The 21,514-nt window shown below is 57.6% G+C and overlaps 1 protein-coding gene across 5 annotated transcripts in view; it reads left to right on the plus strand.

Annotated features, from left to right (window-relative positions):
* Window positions 1-127: 127 nt before the first annotated feature.
* Window positions 128-21,514, plus strand: part of PUF60 (poly(U) binding splicing factor 60) — a 32,484-nt gene continuing 11,097 nt past the window's right edge. Inside the window, exons 1-10 of one of the 5 annotated variants that reach the window (XM_053245745.1) lie at window positions 128-420; window positions 885-1,059; window positions 14,787-14,843; window positions 15,505-15,606; window positions 17,022-17,111; window positions 17,816-17,866; window positions 20,028-20,189; window positions 20,296-20,388; window positions 20,853-21,066; window positions 21,149-21,339. In XM_053245745.1, the coding sequence (XP_053101720.1) occupies window positions 143-420; window positions 885-1,059; window positions 14,787-14,843; window positions 15,505-15,606; window positions 17,022-17,111; window positions 17,816-17,866; window positions 20,028-20,189; window positions 20,296-20,388; window positions 20,853-21,066; window positions 21,149-21,339 (1,413 nt within the window). In that variant the 5' untranslated portion in view covers window positions 128-142. Of the gene's footprint in view, window positions 421-876; window positions 1,060-10,618; window positions 10,652-14,786; window positions 14,844-15,504; window positions 15,607-17,021; window positions 17,112-17,815; window positions 17,867-20,027; window positions 20,190-20,295; window positions 20,389-20,852; window positions 21,067-21,148; window positions 21,340-21,514 lie in introns of those variants that run through there. The other 4 variants (XM_053245746.1, XM_053245747.1, XM_053245748.1 and 1 more) reach the window with 4 other exon arrangements.

Raw genomic sequence — 21,514 nt, forward strand, 5'->3', positions numbered from 1 at the left:
CGGTCTGGGCTCACGTGCCGGTGCGCCGCCTCGCCCCAGCGGGATCCAAGGGCCGGGCGGGGCGTGCTTGCCCAAAGCCCCAGGTCCTCCACACGGAGCCGCGCCGCCGCTGCGTGGGAAGAGGGGCGCCTCCCCCGGCCCGATGGTGGGAAGGAGGGCGGGGGGCTCGGAGGGGTTACAGGCCACCGACCGGGGATCCCTCAGCACGGAGCAAAGCGGCACCCGCGCGGCTGCAGACAGAGGGGCGGCCGGTGCGCGCCACGTGGCCAGGCCTGTGGGCCGGCTGATGGGCCGCTCCTCCACCGGCGAGCCCTGTCTCGTCCCCTGCCGCATGCACGGACACGGAGCCCCGCCAAGACCGGAGAGCGCAGCTCCCCTGCTCGGCCCTGCGGAGCGCGGAAGCAGAAGCCAGCCACGGGGGTGGGGTCGCGAGGGCAGTGCTGTGAATGATGAAGAGGGCAGCAGGGAGGGCAGGGCTCGGCCCACAGGGCCTCCACCCGCACGCGGGGCCTTGCCAGCCCAGGCGAGCCGCGCGGGGTCTTCTCTCGGGTGGCCCCAGCGGGGCAGGAGGAAAGCGCTGCTTCTTCCCGCTCGGGGAGCCGCGGCGGGCGGGGGCGGGGGCGGGGAGGGAGGGGAGAGCGGTTCCCGCCACTCTCGCGGGTGGGACCAATGGAAATGCAGCCCCGGCCATGAGGCCTCTGGCGGCTGGAGTCTCCGTATAGACTTCGGAAAGCCTAGACTGACTAGTCCTTAGCGCGAGACAACTTCCGGGGCTCGGCTCTTGAGGGCGGGGTGCTCCGGCGCCCCGCCCCATCCGTAGCGTCACCCCCGGCGGCGTGTCCCTGGGCAGTCACAGCGGGCCTCCGATGCCTCCCCCTCCGCAGCCACCACCACCGCCCGCGCCTCTCTCCTCTGCGTGGCTCTTCCGGCCCGGCGGCTGCTGCGGGACCTCGCGGCGTCTCGTCCCGTCCAGGTCTCGCGAGAGTTCCGGCGCGCAGGAGGGAGGAGACGGCGAAGATGGCGGCCGCAGCGACGACGGCGACCGCCGCGCTCTCTCTGGTAAGCCCTTTGCCGCGCACCGGGCGGGCAGGGCCCGCGTCCGTGCGTGCGTGGGGGGCGCACCGGGGGCCCGGAGCCAGTGTCTGCGGCTCGCCCTCCGCGTCAGGGGGCGCCCCCCACCGCTCCCTTCCGCGCGCGTTCTCCCTCTCCCTCGTTCTGCCGGGGAGGGGGCGGACTTCATTTCCCAACATGCCTCGCGTCCCGCCGCTCGCGTGGAGCGCCGTCGTGGTCTGTGGGGTGCGGGCCGGGGGGGGGTCGTCTCCGCCTCAGCCTCGTGTCCGCGGAGTGTCGGGAGGGGCTCTCTCGGGGGGGCAAGGCCGCCGCCCTCGGGTGGGGGGGCACACAGGTGGCGGGGGCCGGCCCACCTGCCTGGCCTCCCTCCCCCCCAGCTGGCCAAGACAGTGCTGCTGCTGCTGCTGCTGCTCCCTGGCGGGGGGGCGTCCCTGGTGTCCCCCCCCACTCACCCACGGGGGGGGGCGAGCGCTTTGTTTCCCTGCTGGTGCTGCTCGCTCCCTGGAGCCGGCTCGGCCTGGCCGCCGCCGCCTGCTGCTCCCGCCGCCCTGCCTGCCCGTGTGGCTCCCCCAGCAGACTCCGGGCAGGGCTCTTTCCAGCCGCCCCCCCGGCGGTGCTGCTGGGGTCCCCCTGGGGCCTCGCCGCCCCTGGACTGTGGCCCGCCGGATTCCAAGGCCCAAGAGCAGGAGGGCGGAGCAGGGCGTGGGCCGGCCGGCCTCCCAGGGGGCCGAGGAGAAGGGAGGGCTGCAGCCGAGGACTGGGACCTGGGCGTCCAAGGGAGAGCCGAGGCCGCTTGCCTCTTCAGCAAGGCGGATGGGGGAGGCTGTCAGGGGGTCAGCAGGAGGAGGAGGAGGAGGGGGGGGGGGTTTGGCCTGGCAGGCTCAGGAGCCGGAGCCAGCAGTTCCACCTTGAACCTAATGCGCCGCCTGTGGTGGAGCATCCAAGAGGAAAGATCAGCCCCTCCAAAAGAGAGCTTCTTCAGTGTAGGGCTTGCTTTTTTGCCACTCCAGGGGTGTCTGCTTTGTGGCTTACCTCTAAGTAAAGTGATAGTACACACACACCTAAACTGACAGCATATACATACGGAGGGTAGGGCACAGATTCTAGCAAACCCACTTGAAAAACTGTAGAGAGCCTCAATAAAGTCACTTTCTTTACCTTTCTGAAGGCAAGCGGTGAGAGGGCTAGGCTTACTTTTAGAGGGAGGCCATTCTATACTGGTTCCATGGTCTTGGGAACCCGTGTCAGGGCTGTCTGGGTAGCTGGTGGAACTTCACCCTGCTTGAGGCCCAGGAAGCCCTCACTTTGCCCTCTTCTTGTAGGAGGGTTAAAACTTCTTTGTGTTTCAGCATTTGCCTGCTGACTAAGCCAGCTGCCATTTCTCTCTTTGTGATGTGTTTATGCTGCTCTTTTGGAGTACTTTGATTAGTTTTTAGGATAGTTCATCTTTTTGTAATAATAATACACTTTATTTGTTAGCCATCCCATAACAAATTGTTCTCTGGGCAGCTCACAACACAGCATTAAACATCAAGTTTAATTGTGCGTTTTTAATGGCCACCTAATGGCACATCAGGAAAATGACTTGACCAGCATGCTAGAGGTTGCCAGTTTGAATCCCTGCTGGTATGTTTCCCAAACATCTGTATCGTAGCAGCGATATAGGAAGATGCTGAAAGGCATCATCTCATACTGTGCGGGAGATGGCAATGGTAAATCCCTCCTGTATTCTACCAAAGAAAACTACATGGCTCTGGTCGCCAGGAGTTAACACCAACTTGATGTCACACTTTACTAGGCTTGAGCCTGAAATGTTCCAGAGGCCATTATAGAGGCCTCTGAAACGTTTCGGCTACCGGGGCCGTTTTGGCATTCTGGAGGCAGCAGGGGTGTTCCCTTAAGGGTGGGGGAGGGTGCACTTACCCCCCCCCACCACCACCACCACATTTCCCCTGCCGGTGCGCCATTGGATCAAAGCCCCTCGGGGTGGCAGCGTAGTTCCCTGCTGCCACGTTACTCTCATCGGCCGGAAGTACTGGGCATGTGGTACTTCCAGCCACTTCTGGCCAATGAGGGCAACGGGGTAGCAGGGAGGTACGCTGCTGCCCCGAGGGGCTTTGATCCAATGGGGCGCCGGCAGGGTAAGTGCACCCTCCCCCGCCCTTAAGGGAACACCCCTGCCACATCCCTACACTTTACCTTTAAAAACACACAACTCATGAAATCACAACGCACCAAAAATGTAATATAAAACAATTCTAAAAGGGTTTTTTTCTTCAGTTTTAAAAATCAAATTTAAAAATCAAAATTCAAAAGGCCTGGCATCTAAAAGAACAAAGTGATGAAGCCAGGCGAACCTTACTGGGGAGGCTGTTCCAGCACCCTGAGTGCTGTGGTAGAAAGGCAACCTAAAAATGCCATAAAGAAAATAGTTTGGGTGCCACAACCAAGGTGGCCCTGTCCCTTCCTGTGAACACACCTGCTGTGCTTTGAATGAGGAGGCCCAAGAGTGCCTCCTCCATGGAAGAATGGAGGCTTAATGGGAGAAGGCACTTCCTGGCAGAGTCTCCAGTCCCAGGCCATTAAGGACTTGGGAGATTAAAGCCAGCACCTTGAATAAGCTGATGGGAAACCTGTGAAGCTCCTGTAGGATTGATCTGAAGATCTGCTTTGGTGGCTCCAGGTGAAAGCCTGCAATCCGCATGGACTAGTTGAAGCTTCTGGACTGTCCTCAAAGGCAGCCTCTTGTGAAGTGCATTGTGGTAGTACAGTTTGGAAATGACTAGAGCATGAATGCCTGAAGACCAGTCTGTTTTGGCCAGGAAAGGTGCAGCTGGTGTAAGTTTGTCAAAAGCAAACGTAATCACTGCCAGTTCAAGGGCATCTAGAGCAAGGGCCAGCTCTAGACTGCAGACCTGCTGTTCCAAGGGGAGTGAGACCCCATCTAGAACAGGGTGCACTCCTCCCAATTATCAGTTTCCTCCAACAGTGTTTCTCTCATCTACTCTGCAAGTGCCCCCTAGGCACTGATTTAGAATTTCTTCTGCTTCCCTAGGATCACTTGGTGGGATCATGAGAGATTGCTGGGTGCCATCTGCATATCTTTGGCACCCCAGCGCAGCTCTAGAGCAGTGTTCCCTCTCAGGTGTGTGCGTGTGCATGCGCTCACATGGTTTTTGATGCCTGCTCAGTTCATTTTAGATCCCATTCAGGTTGCGTAGGGAAGGCCCCACTCTGAATGCACATGTGCGCGCACACTGCCTTGATCCTGCCACCCAGAGTGAAACTCATTCTGCACACATGGAAGAAATCCGAGGGAACACTGCTCTAGATGGGCTCACCCAGCAGTTTCATGCAAATATTACAGTGCACGGGTAGCAAGGTAGAGCCCTGCAGCACCTCAGGCTGGAGACCGCAAGGTGAAGCAGGGGTCCCGGAGCAGCCCCTTCTGTGACCTGCTCCTCAGGAAAGATTGGCAGCGCCACCGAAGGGTTCCCTCTCAGTCCTTCCCAGCAGGGTGGCCTGGAAGGATACCCTGATTGATAGCAAAGGCCTCTGAGAGATCCAGGAGGCTCAGCGGGGCTGCTGTCCTCCTGTCTGCCTCCTGGTATGTGTTGGGCACCAGGGAGACAAAGGCTTCAGTTCCGATTGGAACGCCTCTAAACAGCCAGTCTCCTCCAGGAAAACCTGCTGCTAGTTTGTCAGCACTCACTTGAGCACTTTTGCCCAAGAATGGTAAATTAGAGATAGGTGGTGGTCACTGTTCTCTCTCAATTTCTGTGGGCGGAATGAGTTTTGTTCTGGGCAGCAGCATCAAGGCAGTGTGTGTGCACATATATTCAGAGTAGGAACTTCCTGATTCAAGCTGAGCGGGACCTAAAATAATAATAATAATAATTATTATTATTATTATTATTACTACATTTATATCCTGCTCTTCCTCCAAGGAGCCCAGAGCAGCGTACTACATACTTAAGTTTCTCTTTCACAACAACCCTGTGAAGTAGGCTAGGCTGAGAGAGAAGTGACTGGCCCAGAGTTACCCAGCAAGTCTCATGGCCGAAGGGGGATTTGAACTCGGGTCTCCCCGGTCCTAGTCCAGCACTCTAACCACTACACCACACTGGCTCTCTAAAATGAACTGAGCAGATGTCAAAACACTTGTGTGTGTGCCTAGAGGGAGCACCCGTACCAGGTGGTGCTTCAGCCAGATGGTGGTTTTTCAAGAAGGGTCTTAACCACAGTGTGTGAGGCACTAACACTCTCAGAGGACTGTGCTCAAAGGACTCCTTCCACACAACTGAGCTCTAGAATACATTGCCCCAAGAAGCCCATAGGCGTAGATGGCCTGGAAAGGAGAGGAGGCAGATTCCTGGTGGAGCGGAGATCTGTCAGGGGCTGAGTGGTCCTGAGCCACAATCACGAGGTGGCATCTTACAGTGGTGGAGGAGGACTGTTCCTTCGTGCCTTGCCTGTAGGCTGCATCTGGAAACTTCTGGGTGGCCACAGGAGCAGGACTGGAGGCCCACCCACACACCCCGGTCCCCTTGCACAGTCAGCACTCCACGGCTGGCAGCCTTCTCGCTTAATCCCTGCTGACTGGGCAAAGAGGCACCTTTTCCTGTGGTGATGCTCTTTATTGAGCAGGGAGAGAGTAGCCACCCCTCCAGTGACTGTTGCTGGTGTCTATCTTGTGTTTCTTTTTAGACTGTGAGCCCTCTGGGGACAGGGAGCCATCTTATTTATTTGTTATTTCTCTGTGTAAACCGCCCTGAGCCATTTTTGGAAGGGCGGTATAGAAATCAAGTTGTTGTTATTATTATTATTAAATCATCATCTAGCAAGTCCCTGTGCTAGTGTCAAGCCCGTTCCTGAGTGTCTCTCTCTGCAGCCAGAGGAAAGGGGATGGCCCTCGCTCTGAGTTGGCGTTTTCTTGGGGCTGTGGTCAAATCATAGCATGTTAGAGTTGGAAGAGATGTAAGAACCTAAGAACAGCCCTGCTGGATCAGGCCCAAGGAGGCCCATCTAGTCCAGCATCCTGTTTCGCACAGTGGCCCACCAGACCTTGGAGGACTTCTAGTCCACCCCCGCCCAGTGCAGGAAGCTGCCAGAGCACCCCTGGCCAATGGCTGTCCAGTGTCTGTTGGAAAACCTCTAGTGAAGGAGAGCTGGCCGCTGCATGAGGCAGACTGTTCCGTTGTCAAGCAGCTCTTGCAGTCTGGGAATTCTTCCTGATATCTAGCCTAAATCTACTTCCTTGTCATTTCAACCCAGTGGTTGTCCTCTTGCCCTCTGGAGTAACAGAGAACAAGTCCATCTGCTGCATGATAGCCCTTTGGATATTTGAAAACCGTTTTCAAATATTCCCTTTGTCTTCTCTTTAACAGGCCAACCCAGCTTCTTCCACAATTCCTGATAGGTCTTGGTTTTCAGACCCCTCAACTTCTTGGTTGCCCTCCTCTGAACCCATTTCAGTTTATCAACATCCTTCTTAATATGTGAGGCTCAGAACTGGACACAGTTTTCCAAGTGCGGCCTGACCAGCGCAGAATGGAGTGGACTGGTTACTTGTGGTCTCTAGACACTGTGCTTCTTGTCATGAGGCCTGAAATTGCATTTGCTTTTTCAGCTGCTGCATCATACTGCTGGCTCACATGCGGCTTGTCCACCGAGATACCCAGTGTTCGTTCTCTCTCTCTCTCTCTCTCTCTCTCTCTCTCTCTCTCTCTCTCATATACTGGTACCTAGCTAGGTCTCCCCCATGCCGTACTTGAGCATTTGATTTTTCTTACCCAGATGCAGGACGTTTATATTTGTCTCTGTTGTACTTCATCTTGATGGTTCTGGGCCAATATTGGAACCTGGCCAGATCAGATTGAAATGTGATCCTGTCTTCTATGGGGTTAGCTAGTGCCAACAATGCCCCCCCCCCACCCGCCGCCTCCTCCAAGTTCATGTCATCTACGGGTTCAGTCAGCATCCCTCCTCCGAGTCACTGATGCAAATGTGCCCTGGGGTACTCCTCCCTGTACCACCTCCTCCCTCCAAGAGGACACGGAGCCATTGACGAGTACTCACCGGGTACAGTTGTTCAGCTTAATGATAGCTGCATCTAGCCCACATTTTACCCACTTGGCAGTGAGGATATCGTGGCAGACCTTTCTAGATGCTTTGCCAGAGATCTACAAATTCTGGCTCCGTGCACCAGCCAAACATAGTACGTGCACTGGCCTCCCCTTCCCTGAGCTTTGTGACATCCCTACTCCAAGGATGACTAAACCATGCCCATTTTACGCTTCCTTTCGTTCACCCCACCCCCTAATCCCTGTCTTGTGAGTGACTTTCTGGCTTTCTCTCACACACTCCCCGGCTTTTCTGGGCTCCTGAGTGGATCGTCTCGGCCCTCGCCTCTCCTCATCGACCCATTCACTCGCCCTGCAGCTGAGTTAGGGAGCGAGGAGCCAAGCAGGATGGGAAGCCATTCCCACTTTGCTCTCCTGCTTCTTGGGTTGGCTCCTCTTCTTGCGGGCTTGTTGCAGCCGCCCCTCCCGTCACCGCCTCCTGTGCTGCCTGCTGGAGAGGCGTCTCCTCTTCATGTCAGCTGGCAAGGGGCATCTTTTCTCTCTCTTGGGGATGGATCCCTCCTTACCACATTTTTTATTAAGTGCTCCCAGCCAAACTGCTTAATAAGCTTGCTGGGTGTCTACATCAGGCTGGCAGATCTGTAGTTTCACGCCTTCTCCTTTGCCTGCTTCTTGAAGATCCACATTTGCTCATCTTGGCTCCTCACCCGTTCTCCAGGAGCTCTTAAAACTTACAGGCCTTGGTTTGGAGAGCACACCTGCATGCGATTCTTTGCCCTTTCAGGCTCCCCGTCCGGGCACATGAACCTCTCGCTAAACTCCTGCCCGGGTGTGTCTCCCACCCGCCCCTGTGACGGGGTGGTTCCTGGCCCAAACCAGCAGATGTGCTGGAGCCTCTTTACCATGGTCACCAGGTGGTGGTTCTCCATCTTGTTCTCCTCCGGGCTGGGGGGGTGGGCCTCTGTTTCCTTGTGCTGCCTTGGAGCAGGCACCCTTGGCCGCTGCGCAGCCTGTCCTAGCTTGAGGCGAGAGACTAGTGAGACCTGTCCTCTGACCTTTGGAGGCACCTGAAAGCAGTAGAGCTCTCTGAAGCTTAGCGGGACGTTGGCGCAAGATGGCAGGCAGGCGGCTGGGGAAGGCCAGGTCAGTGGTGACAGAAGTTCTGGCTAGCTGTGAAGGTTGCCATACATTTGCGGGTCCTCCTCTGCCCACAGAGCTGTTATTAAGAGACCTTCCATCTTCTCTGTTTCCCCATCCTGTGCGTGATCTGTGTGCCCTCCTCTTGGCATCAGCCAAGGGATGAATTCTGGGCTGCCCACTTTCCGTTGCTTTGTGTGGCACCCGGGTCAATTTGGGGCGGTTGGGATTCTGTGAGGTTTTCAAGGAGCTGCTGCTTTACACGTGGGCGGCAACTTCCTGCAGATTTGTTTTGAGAGGTGGTTAGTCCTCATGGCTGCCGTTTGTGCTGAACGGATTCAGATGCATGGCCAGCCGTGAGCAAGAGCAGCTGTGTGGATCTGGCCAGGGTGCCTCTTTGGGATGTGTCTGGTGCGGTGGCTTCGAGATGTGGGTGATGTGGCACTTGCCAGGCCACCCACTCCAGCCGCTCATGCAAGCGGACAAGTTTGTGGCGCCCGTCTTGGTAAATTTATGTGCTTAACTGGATGTGTCTGGTCGAGTGAGTTTGCTGAAAAGGGTTCCAGGTGGGCTGGCTGGCTTGCTTGCTTGCTTGCTTGCTTGCTGTCTTTCTAAACCGCTTTGGGTACTTTTTTGTTGCAAAGTGGTATATAAATATTCATCGTATTCATATTCAAGGGTTGGGTAGGAACATAGGAAGCTGCCTTATACCGAGTCAGACATATGGTCTGTCTAGCCCAGTGTTGTCTGCACTGGCTAGCAGGGGCTGCTAAAGTAGCAGATTGAGGTCCAAGGCCCCCAGGGTAGCGTTCTCTGAAGTGCTACCTGTCCCACATGCAGGGCCAGCGAGACAGGTGGAGGTGGAGGGTCTCAATGCGTGGATGAGAGCGGGGTGCTGGGAGGAGGGGTTTAGATTTGTGAGGCACTAGGATACATTTTGGGCAAGCGAAGCCTGTACAAAAGGACTGCTGGCGCTAAAAATCATGGCCGTGGAGCAGCTTTTAAAAGGCTGCTTGGGGGTGCTGCCGACAGGAACTGGGGGGTATCTGGTTTAGCAAGCAAAATCCCCTAAAGTGAGAGGGTGCAAACGTTTCAGATAAAGCAAAAGGGGGCAGAGTAGAACCAGGAGGAGAGCAGGCAGACAGCTGGTCAGCAGAGGAGATACCAAATGCCAACGCCAGATTAGAGACTCAGTGCATAGGTGATTTTATACCAATGCAAGATGGGCGAGCTGGAGTGCTTGGTTGCTAATGTAAACATAGATATAGTGGGCAGAACCTGGTCGAACGGTGAGAACCGGTGCGACAGTGTTATTCCTCGGTTCTAACTCTACAGAAAGGACAGGAAGGGGCGGACTGTATATTATATTATATTATATTATTATTATTATTATTATTATTATTATTATTCTTACATTTATATCCCGCTCTTCCTCCAAGGAGCCCAGAGCGGTGTGCTACATACTTGAGTTTCTCTTTCACAACAACCCTGTGAAGTAGGTTAGGCTGAGAGAGAAGTGACTGGCCCAGAGTCACCCAGCTAGTTTTATGGCTGAATGGGGATTTGAACTCGGGTCTCCCCGGTCCTAGTCCAGCACTCTAACCACCACACCACGCTGGCTCTGTATATTAAAGAAGAGATGGAATCCAACAAGCTAGAAAACCTAGGAGGACCAGACTCTTCCACAGAATAATTATGGGTGACAATAGGAGGACTGAAAGGAAATGTGTTACTAGGGACATGCTAATCAGAGAGGCAGAGCTGTAATAATGGGTGACTTCAATTACCCTCACATAGACTGAGTAAGTTCACATTCAGGTAGTGAAAAAGAGGCCAAAATTCTAGACATGCTAAATGACTGTGTCTTAGAACAGTTAGTTGCGGGAACAACCGGAGGGATGGCGACCTTGGACTTTATCCTGAGTGGTCCCTAGAACCTGGTGCAAGATGTCAGAGTTGCAGAACCATTGGGTAGCAGTGACCATAGTGTGATTCAGTTCATTTTATTTGTGAGTGAAGCACTGCCAAGGAAGTCCAGTACAGATGCGTTGGACTTCAGAAGAGGAAACATCTCAAAAATGAGGGAACTGGTAAAGTTGAAAGGGAAAGTCAGAAGGGTCAAATCACTCCAGAAAGCATGGAACATTTAAAACCCCAATACTGGAAGCTCAGTTGGAATGTATACCAAGAAGGAGCAAAGGTACCACCAAGACCGGGAGGATGCCAGCATGGCTAACAGGTGAATACAAGGAAGCTATAAAGGGGAAGAAGACTTCCTTCAGAAATTGGAAATCCTTCCCAAATGAAAAGAACAGAAAGGAACAGAAAATCTGGCAAAAGAAATGCAAGGTGACAATAAGGTAGGCGAAAAGAGAGTTTGAGGAACATTTAGCTAAAAGCATAAAAGGGAATAACAAAAACTTCTTTAAATACATCAGAAGCAGGAAACCTCCTGGGGAGGTGGTTGGACCGCTAGACAGTGAGAGTGAAAGGGATTATTGAGGAGGATATGGAGGTTGCAGAGAAGCTAAATGAGTTCTTTGTCTTCACAGCAGAGGATACTGAGCATATACCTATTTCTGAAGCAGGCTTCTCAGGGATGGAGACTAAAGAACTGAGTCAGATAGAGGTCTCAAGAGAAGATGTCCTAAACTCTGGAAAAATTAAAAACTAGCAAATCGCCAGGGCCAGATGGCATCCATCCAAGAGATCTAAAATAACTCAAATGTGAAATTGCCAACCTCATTTCAAAAATACTTAACTTATCCCTACATTCAGGCTCTGTACCGGAGGACTGGAAAGTAGCAAATGTAATGCTGATTTTCAAAAAGTTATCCAGAGGGTTGATCTGGGGAATTACAGGCTGGTTAGCTTAACATCTGTTCCAGGCAAATTGATGGAAAGCATCCTCAAGGATAAAATTGTAAAGCACATAGAAGAACAGGCCCTGCTGGGAGTGAGCCCGCATGGCTTCCGCAAAGGTAAATCTTGCCTGACCAACCTTTTGGACTTCTTTGAGAGTGTCAACAGGTGTGTGGATCAAGGTGATCCAGTTGACATAGTCTACCTGGACTTCCAAAAAGCTTTTGACAAAGTTCCTCATCAAAGACTCCTGAGGAAACTTCGCAGTCATGGGATAAGGGGACAAGTACATGTTTGGATTGTTAACTGGTTGAAAGACAGGAAACAGAGGGTAGGTATAAATGGAGAGTTTTCACAATGGAGGGAAGTAAGAAGTGGGTTACCCCAGAATTGTTACTGGGTACTCTTTAATTTGTTCATAAATGATCTAGAAGTTGGGGTAAGCAGCAGTGAGGTTGCCTCATTTGCAGATGACATTAAACTGTTTAGGGTAGTGAAATCCACAATGGATTGTGAGGAGTGCCAAAAGGATCTCTCCAAACTGGGGGAGTGGGCGACAAAGTGGCAAAAGCAGTTCAGTGTTGGCAAGTGTAAAGTGATGCACATTGGGATGAAAAACCCCAACTTCAAGTCTACACTGATGGGATCCGAGCTGTGGGTGACAGACCAGGAGAGGAATCTTGGGGTGGTGGTGGGCAGCTCGATGAAAGTGTCGACTCAATGTGCGGCAGCTGTGAAAAAGCCCAATTCCATGCTAGGGATCATAAGGAAGGGGATTGAAAATTAAATAGGTAATAGGTAAGAATGCCCTTATACAAAACTATGGTGCGGCCACACCTGGAGTACTGCGTACAATTCTGATCACCACACCTAAAAAAGGACATTGTAGGACTGGAAAAGGTGCAGAAGAGGGCAGCCAAGATGATCAGGGGCCTGGAGCACCTTCCTTATGAGGCTTCTGTGTGGAGAGGCGCTTGGCCCTGGAGGCATGACGAACTCTCGTGCGAGGCTCCCCATATGGAGGTCTGAGAGGCCCCTCATGGATGCATTGCTCATGGGAGCTCTCCTTGGCATGGGGGCAGCTCGGCCTGATGGATATCCAAGCCTGGGAGTCTGGGCCACCGAGAGGCCGCTGGGTGTCCACAGCTGGGCACTGCCATGCTCTGTCCGTGTTTGCCAGTGGCAGCCTGCTTTCCCTCTTCCCGACAGTGCAGCCTGCAGATGTTTGCAATGCCCCGGGGCAGGCAGGGGGTGGCACTCCCCCTCCCCCTTTTAGCCACGCCAGTCTTTGCTGTGCAGGGGTGTTTTCCCTCAACCATAGTGGGGCCCCCTCCCCATCCCACCTTGTTTGATAACCTCCTTACTGTGGCAACCTAACACTAACTCAGCAGAAATGCTGGCACTCCCGTAGCCTTGACAGAGAACCAGCCTCTTTCTTCTGTGCTGAGCTGGAGGCCAGGCCTTTCTGCCTTTGGGCACTCTTGAAGGGGCCTGCGCTTGTTTTTGGAGCAGCCGCTCTTCTTTGCCACAGGCAGGCATTGGCAAGTGGCTTCTGTTGTTGTTGTTGTTGTTGCCCGCTTTTGCCCTTGAACGGACAGGCCAACGTCCTGGCAAGAGGGCAGCTCCATTCCGCAGGGGCTTGGCTGTTTCCTGACAGGATGGGGGTCAACTGGTGGCTGGAGGAGGTTGAAGGCACCCTTGAGGGTAGCAGCAGCTGTCCAGTTTGTCTCCCTCCTCCTCCACTGGTCCCCCCCCCGGCTGTGGCTAGAACAGGTCTCCCTTGGCGGGGCAGAGGCCTTGCCGGTCCCCCTTCCCAGCACAGACTGCAGGACTCTGCTGCTTACCAGACAGGCGAGCAGAGGACCGCAGTGCAGCCGACTTGCAGCGCCGAGACTGTTGAAGGGCCTCCTGGGCGGCCCCTTCTCGAACCTCCGGCTGGTCGTGCTGCTCCTCCTCCGGCAGAGCCCAGCCAGAACGCTGAGCTGCTGCCTGGCGACCTGCTGTGATGAGCGCTCAGGAGAGCAGCAGCAAATCTTTCCCATTTACAAACTCCCAGTGACGGGAGGGAATTGCTGACCAGGTGTGTTGGGATTCGGCACTGGGGCTATGTTCTGCAAATTGGGCTTAGGGTCCTAATCTGCCTGGGGAGATTCAGAGCTTTGTGTCTGCGAAGGAAAGTGGGAGGTGGAGAACCAGGAGTCCGCCCAGGAGTCGGAGGCCCGGGGGGGGGCGGTCCTTGGGCTCTGCCCTGGCACACCTGTGTGATGCAGTCACAGAGGGGCCCTCCTCTTGCCTCCCTTGCCAGGTGCCTGCAGGTCAGCTGTGGCTCTGTTGACAGCCCTTCCACTTTGCCCAGCTCTGCATCAGAGGGTGTGTGTGTGTGTGTGTGTGTGTTTAAATTATCTTGTTTATAATAAACCAACAGTTGTTTTACGCTGAAGAAAATGGATTCCCTGGCCCCCTAATACCCCATTTAGATGCCAAATAGGAACAGAGGAAGCTGCCTTCTACCTGGTTAGACCCTTGGTCCATCTAGCTCAGTATTGTCTACCCAGACTGGCAGCAACGTCTCCAAGGTTGAAGGCAGGAGTTTCTCTCGCCGTTACCTGGAGATGCTGCCAGCATGCAAACAGGCAGGTGCTCTTCCCAAGAGCTATGGCCCCGTCATCTAAGGGGGATATCTGACCGTGCTCACACACACAGTCCCCGATTCAAATGCAGACCAGGGTGGGTCCTGCTTAGCACAGGGGACCATTCATGCTGGCTGCCACAAGACTAGCTCTCCTCCTTACAAATACAGCTACCTTGGACTTGCATACGGAAGAGTGTGTCAAAATCACAGATGGGTGGTGGCATTTCTGATGATTTTGCCTAGCAGATTTTTCTCTCATTTTGGGGAAGGGATGCTCAAGCCCAGGTTATGTTCCATCCTTCTAAGGTCTCCAAGCAGTTGGCAGACCTTCTGTCCTGGTAAAGTGGCCATGGAGTGGCTTATGTTGCCTCTGCTATGAACCTACCTGCAAGAGAAGAACCTCTGGAGAGGCCCTTCTTGGCATCCCACAGTTGGCTCGGGGGTGCCCTGGGCTCTGGAGCTCCCTTCCCAGAAAGACCCATCTCGCGCCCTTTCCAGTGGCTTCTTGCCTCTGTGTTGAGATGTCTGCTCAATGCCACGGCTGAGTTCTGATTGCTCTTTCATGATTTTATGGGTTTATCACAGTATTATGGTCTTATGACTCTTTATTGTTGTAAGCCACTTAAAAAGGTTGTTTTAATAATGGGATGGCAGGGTGTGTGTGTGTGTTTCATTCATGACGAACCAATAACCAGCCCTCCATTTGGGCTCTGTGAGAGCGTCTCTCCAGGTGACCTGCAGCCTTCCATTTCCATATGCGGTTGGCAGCCCGGAGTGAACATAGGCCCCGGGGGGTGTAGGCAGCAGAGATCAGGGGTTGAAAATGTTCTTCCCAGACAAAAAAACCTTCTGGGGTGTTTTTCCATACTTTACTTTTGGGTGGAAAAGTTTCCATTTCTAAAAATTCATTATTACATCAAATTCCGAAGTAGCAGTGAATGGGAGCTGATGCAACATTAGGCCAGCTTGGCAACTCCAAAGTTGTAATTAATGTTTTTCAGGTGATTATCCCTCGGAAGTGTGTGAGAGAGGACACAGATGTTTTGTCAAGTATTCCAGTAAAAATAATTTCTTTCTACATAAATTTGTTTTATGTGTCCCTATTGATGTTTCCCTTGAAGCAAATATTTCAGTTCTGCTTTCTGGCTACTTTAAAAAAAAAAAATTGAAATTTGGAAATTGATCCGGTGGAGTTTTTTAAACTAAATGGGTAGAACTACATGCCAAATAGATCACAATCTTTGGAGGGCATCAGGAAAATTTAAATAGTAAACCTTTCTGAGAGAAGAATCTCACAGGTGTTTTTATAAATGAGAAGAGATGCACAGGAGAGCTCCCATGAAGTTTCCAGAGAACCCACCTCTCTGATGTGGTCCATCTCGCTCAGGGTTGCCTCCGCTGCCTGGGAGCGGCTCCTCCGGCCCCCGGCCCTGTCTGGAGATTGAGGGACTGAGCCGGGGAGCTTCTGGCTCTGCCGCTGCCACGGAGCTCCGACCCCGTCCCCTACGGAGCGGGCCCCAGCTCTTGGCTGACCTGGCGAGTGCCTGGCAGGGCCTCTGGGGCACAGCCGTTGGACCCGCGTCTCCTGTGGAAGGCGGGTGGTTGGGGTGAGCCGGCCTCCGCCTTGCTCCCGGCTCTCCTGGCTGCGAGAGCGGCGGCCCTGTGTGTCTCTGGAGACTCTCCACGTGGCTCTGCTCATGGCTGTCCTTTTCCTTGCAGGGCCCAGAGACCCCCACCGTCAAGGTCGAAAATGGACAGAGCACCGCAGCCAAGCTGGGCCTGCCACCTCTCACTCCCGAGCAGCAGGAGGCCCTTCAGAAGGTGAGCACCGCGCCGGCTCCCCCCTCCGAGCCAGGAGAGGAGGCGGAGGAGACCCATCCCGAGGGGAGGAACGTAGGGAGCTGCCACCTGCCGGCCATCGGGAGGGTGGCAGGTGCCATGATGGGGGAGTCCAGCCTGCAGGCCGTGGGGCCACAATCCGGCACTTGCTGCTGCCTTGAGCGGGGAAGACCGGCGGTCGGGGCCAGGGCGGGCAGTCCATGGGTTTCCAGGGAGCGCTCGGCAGTCTGGCTGGCCGTTTCCCGGCGGCTCTCGATGATGCCGGTAGTCGGTTCGGTTGCGGGCCAGGGCCACCCAGCGAGCGGCTTGGCCATGCAGGGGGTTGAATGTTGGTGTCAAGCATGGGGCGATGTGGGAGCGGTGCCAACTCACCCTGCTCCAGGTGGCCGGCTGCTAAAGGCACGATCTGGGAGTCAGAGTGCAGGAGCAGAGGCCACCAAGGCGGAAGGTGGTCCCCAGGGCTGGTAGGCAGGCGCTGGGGGGCCAGGAGCCAGTGCTCTCAAGGGTCTTGGAGGCAGGGAAGGGCTTGCAGTGGCTGGGGAAGGGCCAGGCTTTGGCCTGCCTGGTGTAACACAGACCCTCAGAACTGCCAACCCTCCTCCTGAGAAGACCCATCTGCAGGCAGCTGTCTTGCTGCAAGGCGGGCATTTCTACACCTGGCCTGAAGCTTCGTTGATCTGCCGGTGTCTGTGGGTCGGGGGCCTCGGAGAGGTCTCCCCAGGAGGTTGTGTCTGAGGGCCTCGGGGGACTCCATCATCGCTGTTTCCTCCTTGGCGATGCTGGAGGGTCCAGGGATCTCAGTGGGTGGGTCCAGCGCAAGGACCAGTTCCTCCCCTGGGGAGTCCCCAGAAATGGAGGCGCTTGAGGGCTCCTGGGGTGGCATGACGAGAGGGGTCTCCCCTGAGGGGGGGGATGCTTTCCCCGGGGTCTCTAGGCTGAGGTTCCTCATCTGATGACATCCCCGCCTCCTCCGGCCGAGAATGAGAGGAGTCGGTCCCTACCCCGGGGTCGGTCATGACATCTGGCCCAGGACCAGCACTCTAACCACTGCACCACGCTACTGCAGTCTGTGTGTTGGGAGAAAGAGGAGAGTGCTTGTGGGAGGTGGTCCTCGGAGAGAAGTGGGCTCCTGGTCAGACACACACACACCCCCCCGCAGTGCCTGGCAGGCCAGGAGAAAGGGCGCCCATGGCGATCAGCTTGGTGGGCTGGGTCTGGAGGAAGGGGCCGGCCTCCATCCCCCAGGCCAGGGGGGCCGGGCGGGGCTGCTCTTCCCTTCCCGGTGCGCTTTGCCCCCAGTGCAGGCTGGGTGCGGAGACGTCTCCACTTGCATGTCGGCGCTCGTGGCCCCCCTGCCGGCGTCGGTCTGTGACTCTGGGTCTCCCCTCCCCTCCCAGGCCAAGAAGTACGCCATGGAGCAGAGCATCAAGAGCGTCTTGGTGAAGCAGACCATTGCCCACCAGCAGCAGCAGCTCACCAACCTGCAGGTGAGGCCCCCTCCCAGGGAAGCCCCGGCCTTGACTCTCCCTCCCTCCCCCCCCAACCCCGCCCCCCTTTGGCACTCAGAGCCACCGCCCAGCCCGGGGAGCTGCCTGGAGCCAGGTACGGGCGCTTCCGTTTCCCCGGGGAAACCGGAGGGTGTCCTGTGTGGCCCGCCCGCCCCCTTGCTTGCACGCGCTGCTGCCTGCCGGGGGAGCAGGGAGGGGAGAGCCAGGCTCCCTGCGCAGAGCCCGGCGGGGGGGCGGGGGGGGAGCTGGGACTTGGCAGGGGGGTTCTCCTCCTCTCTAGCCAGCGGCGGCCATCTTGCAGCTGGCGAAGCTTCTGCAGGCTGGCTCTTGACTGGGGAGGAGAAGGGGAGGGGCAGCGCGGGGGGGCAGCTCTAGTCAGGGGGGTGGGGGTGGGGCGGGGTGGGGGGGCCTCTCTGGAGTTAGTTGGCCGTTGAGGGTTGCAAGGAGCCCCCAGTGCCCTGGACCTCCCCCCCTGCCCCCGCTTGCTCCCTGGGGCCAGCCGGGGCTGTGCAGCGAGGAGGAGGAGGGGCAGGCAGGCAGGCAGGCAGGCAGCAGGCAGGCAAGCTGGAAGGCGAGCGAGCGAGCGAGCCAGAGAGAGGAGAGCCTCTTCTGCGTGAGTGTTGACGAGAAGCCGTCGTATGCTCAGCTCCCACAGACTGAACTCTGTCTTTACTGTCTTTCAGATGGCAGCAGTGACAATGGGCTTTGGAGATCCTCTCTCACCTTTACAATCGGTCAATAGACACATTCACTTCTTCTGGGGCACTTGGTCATAGTCAGGGTCTAGCCTGGGGGAGGACGTAGTAGCCGTGCCCGCCCTCCTTCCCCCCTCCCTCCACATACCCGCCTGCTCCGGACACGCCCAGCCAACCAAGGCCAAGTGTCAGCTCCCCAGAGGAAGACCTGGGGCGGGGGCAGCCGGGGGGCCCTTGGAGGCATTGAGCAGAGAGAGAGAGCGAGAGCGTGCGCGTGTTAGAGCCAAGCAGGTGGGAGAGCCGCCCCTCTAGGGGTGCAGAGGCCCTGCCCTCCAAGTAATGGCCAAGGTAACTTGCCCGTCGGCCAGCAGGGGACCCCAGAGGCCTGGCAGCTGGGGCTTTGCGGGCACCCCTCGGTGACTTGGGCGCCCCTGCCCTGAACAGCACTAGGCAACATAAGGAGCTGCCAGATACGGAGTCAGACCCTTGGTCCGTCTAGCTCCGTCTTGCCTACCCAGACTGGCAGCAGCTTCTCCCGGGTTGCAGGCAGCAGGAGTCTCTCTCAGCCCCCCGATCTTGGAGATGCTGCTGCCAGCGAGGGAGCTGGCTGGGACCTTTCTGCTCTCCCCAGAGCGGCTCCGTCCCCTAAGAAGGGGAATGTCTCTTCCGGTTCTGCTCACACAAATTAAGTCTCCCATGCATATGCAACCCGGGCAGACCCTGCTTAGCCAAGGGGACCAGTCCTGCTTGCGCTCCTCTCCCTGTCCGGGGGGGAAGAGCGGGGGGGGCTGGCGGGGCCCTGGCTCCCCTGCGCCTGTCGCAGCGCAGCCCAGAGGCATCCTCCGGAGGCCCCCCAGAGCCTCCCGCCGTGGTGGGGCACGGCGGACAGGCTGGGCCCTCCCAGCACCGGCAGCGCCCTGTGTGGCAGCCTCGCTCCTGGCGGGGGCACTGGAGGGCGTGGCCAGCCTGGGGCAAGCAGAGAGGAGCCGGTGTGCAGCCCGCAGCGGTGCTGGCGTCCCTTGGGAAGAGCCAGCCGCTGTCCTAGCCCTCCGCCGGGCTGTGCTTGCAGCGGGAGGGGAGCAGGCAGCAGCCTCCCCAGCCCCGGCTCTGCTGGCTCCCGAGTGCTGGGGAGGACAGAGCCAGAGGGCCCCAAGTCGCCCAGGGCAGGGGTCACCCCCCCACCCCACCCACAGAGGCAGAGTGGCTTGGCCTGCAGCCGCCTGGCGTTTGGCCCAGGGAAGCCCCTCCCTGGGAGGCTGTGCAGCCTCAGCCGCCAGGCCTCAGCCGCCCCCAAGCCAGGAGGGCGGTAAGAGGCCGAGGGTGGAGCCTGGCTCTGTCCTGCTTTTCAGCAGAAGGTTGACATTGAGATTAGCAGACACGATGGCTGCCTGTCCCCAGAGCGCTCCCATCCGAAAAAGGAGACCTCCGCTAGACACAGCGGCCCCTGGACTGGGGGGGGGGGAGGCGGTGCTGGGGCTGGAGAGGGCCAGTTGCTCTCCCCCTGCTCGGTCAAGAGCGCCGCCCCTTGGGAAAGGTGCCTCTTGGCGGCAGGGACGGATGTGGGCAGGCGGCTCCTCAGCCTGACTCCACAGAGAGAGCAATAGGCGGTCAGTGGGAGAGTGCCCAGTCCCCAAAGGCACCCCAGCCCCATTGCCAAAGGGAGTGTCGAAAGGGTCCCCCCAGCTGGTTGGCTTTGGCCTTGGAAGAAGGGGGCCCAGGGCTAGGGTGACCCCGACCTTCAGCCCAAGTGCGCAGTCTGGACAGGCAGGGCCAGCAGATCTGGCTTGGAGAGGCCGCTCCCAGGGGAGGGGGGCCTGAGGGGAGGCGCTGATGCTGCGGCCCAGAGGCGGGCACCGCCGAGCCCCCCCCGCCTGGTCCGGCGCCCGTGGCCCCGTGTGTGTGTGTGTGTCTCCAGAGGTGCCTGCGAGGGAGAGGCCGTGCCACCCAGGGCCCCGCGAGGGGGACAGGCCAGGTGCCCAGAGCTGGATCTCTTGCTGCCCCCGGAGCCCCTGCTGGCGGTCGTAGGCTGTGGGTTGTTTCCTCCGGCAGGAGCACGCTTGTCTGGGCCTTCCCCAGAGAGCTTCCCTGGGGGGCCACTCTGGAGCCCCCTGCTGCTGCCGGGCTGGGCTGGGCTGGGAGAGAGGCGTCCTTGTCCTCAGCTGCCCCCGGGCTGACCAGACAGACCTTCTCTCCGCTACAGATGGCCGCCCAGAGGCAGCGGGCCCTGGCCATCATGTGCCGGGTCTACGTGGGCTCCATTTATTATGAGCTGGGAGAGGACACGATCCGGCAGGCCTTTGCCCCCTTCGGCCCCATCAAGAGCATTGATATGTCCTGGGATTCTGTGACCATGAAGCACAAGGTTGGTTGCTGCCGGGTGGAAGAGCTGCAGTGCTGGGCGCTGGGGGGGGTGGAGACCGGGAGAAGTGCTGGTGGCTGTCTAATATGGTCGTGTCCCCCCCGGACAGGGCTTTGCTTTTGTGGAATACGAAGTGCCCGAAGCAGCTCAGCTGGCCTTGGAGCAGATGAACTCCGTCATGCTGGGAGGGCGGAACATCAAGGTGCGTCCCGGCAGGTGGCCGGAGCCGTGTCCTGAGGCCCCATTGTGCCCCCTCCTGGCCCTCCCCCAGAGATGGTGATACGCTGCTTCTGGGTCCGTGGGCAGCCCCACCTCTGAATCCCAGCGGCAGGGGAGGGGCCACGCCTTCATCCTCTCCTGGTTGTGGGCTTCCCCGAAGCATCTGCTGGGCCGCTGTGGGGAACAGGCGGCTGGACTCGAGCGGTTGCTCTTGGGCTGGGTGCCCCTTCGAGAGAGCTTCCTGCCACCCTCTCTTCCTCAAGGGCGCAGACCTCTGCGTGGCGCGGAAGAGGCCGGCTGGGCGGGCAGCGTGGGTCTGTCTCCTCCCCCGGGAGAGGCGGGTGCGTTGGGCAGGCCTTTGCTTCCCGCGGTGCTGGCGAGTGGCCCCGGAGGAGGTGGCCTCTGGCAGGCCCCGTCCTCCTCCTGACGGGCCGGCTGTGCTTGCAGGTGGGGAGGCCCAGCAACATTGGGCAGGCGCAGCCCATCATCGACCAGCTGGCGGAGGAGGCCCGGGCCTTCAACCGCATCTACGTGGCGTCCGTCCACCAGGACCTCTCCGACGACGACATCAAGAGTGTCTTTGAGGCGTTTGGGAAGATCAAGTCCTGCACGCTGGCCCGGGACCCCACCACGGGGAAGCACAAGGGCTACGGCTTCATCGGTGAGTGAGCCGGGAGGAGGGGAGGGCGGGGCCCTGGGGAGAGCCGGCGGGGCCCTGCGGCAGCTGACGCTCCTTGTTGCAGAGTACGAGAAGGCGCAGTCCTCGCAAGACGCCGTCTCCTCCATGAACCTCTTTGACCTGGGCGGCCAGTACCTGCGCGTGGGCAAAGCCGTCACTCCGCCCATGCCGCTCCTGACGCCAGCCACCCCGGGCGGCCTCCCTCCCGCAGCAGCGGTAGCGGCAGCCGCCGCCACGGCCAAGATCACGGCTCAGGTGAGGAGCAGGGCCTGGCGGGCAGGGCTGGGGCTTGGCTTCCGGGGTGCGACCGGGCCCGGGCCCCCACCTCCTGTCTCCTGCTGGAGGGAGGAGCCTCGGCAGGCCCAGCCCGGGAGGAGCCTGCCGCCTGCAGCTTGTGGGGCTGGCTAACCCTGTGTTGCTGCCTTTTTGT

Source organism: Hemicordylus capensis, chromosome 4, assembly GCF_027244095.1.
Source record: "Hemicordylus capensis ecotype Gifberg chromosome 4, rHemCap1.1.pri, whole genome shotgun sequence".
In the NCBI taxonomy this organism is placed as follows: Eukaryota; Metazoa; Chordata; class Lepidosauria; order Squamata; family Cordylidae; genus Hemicordylus; species Hemicordylus capensis.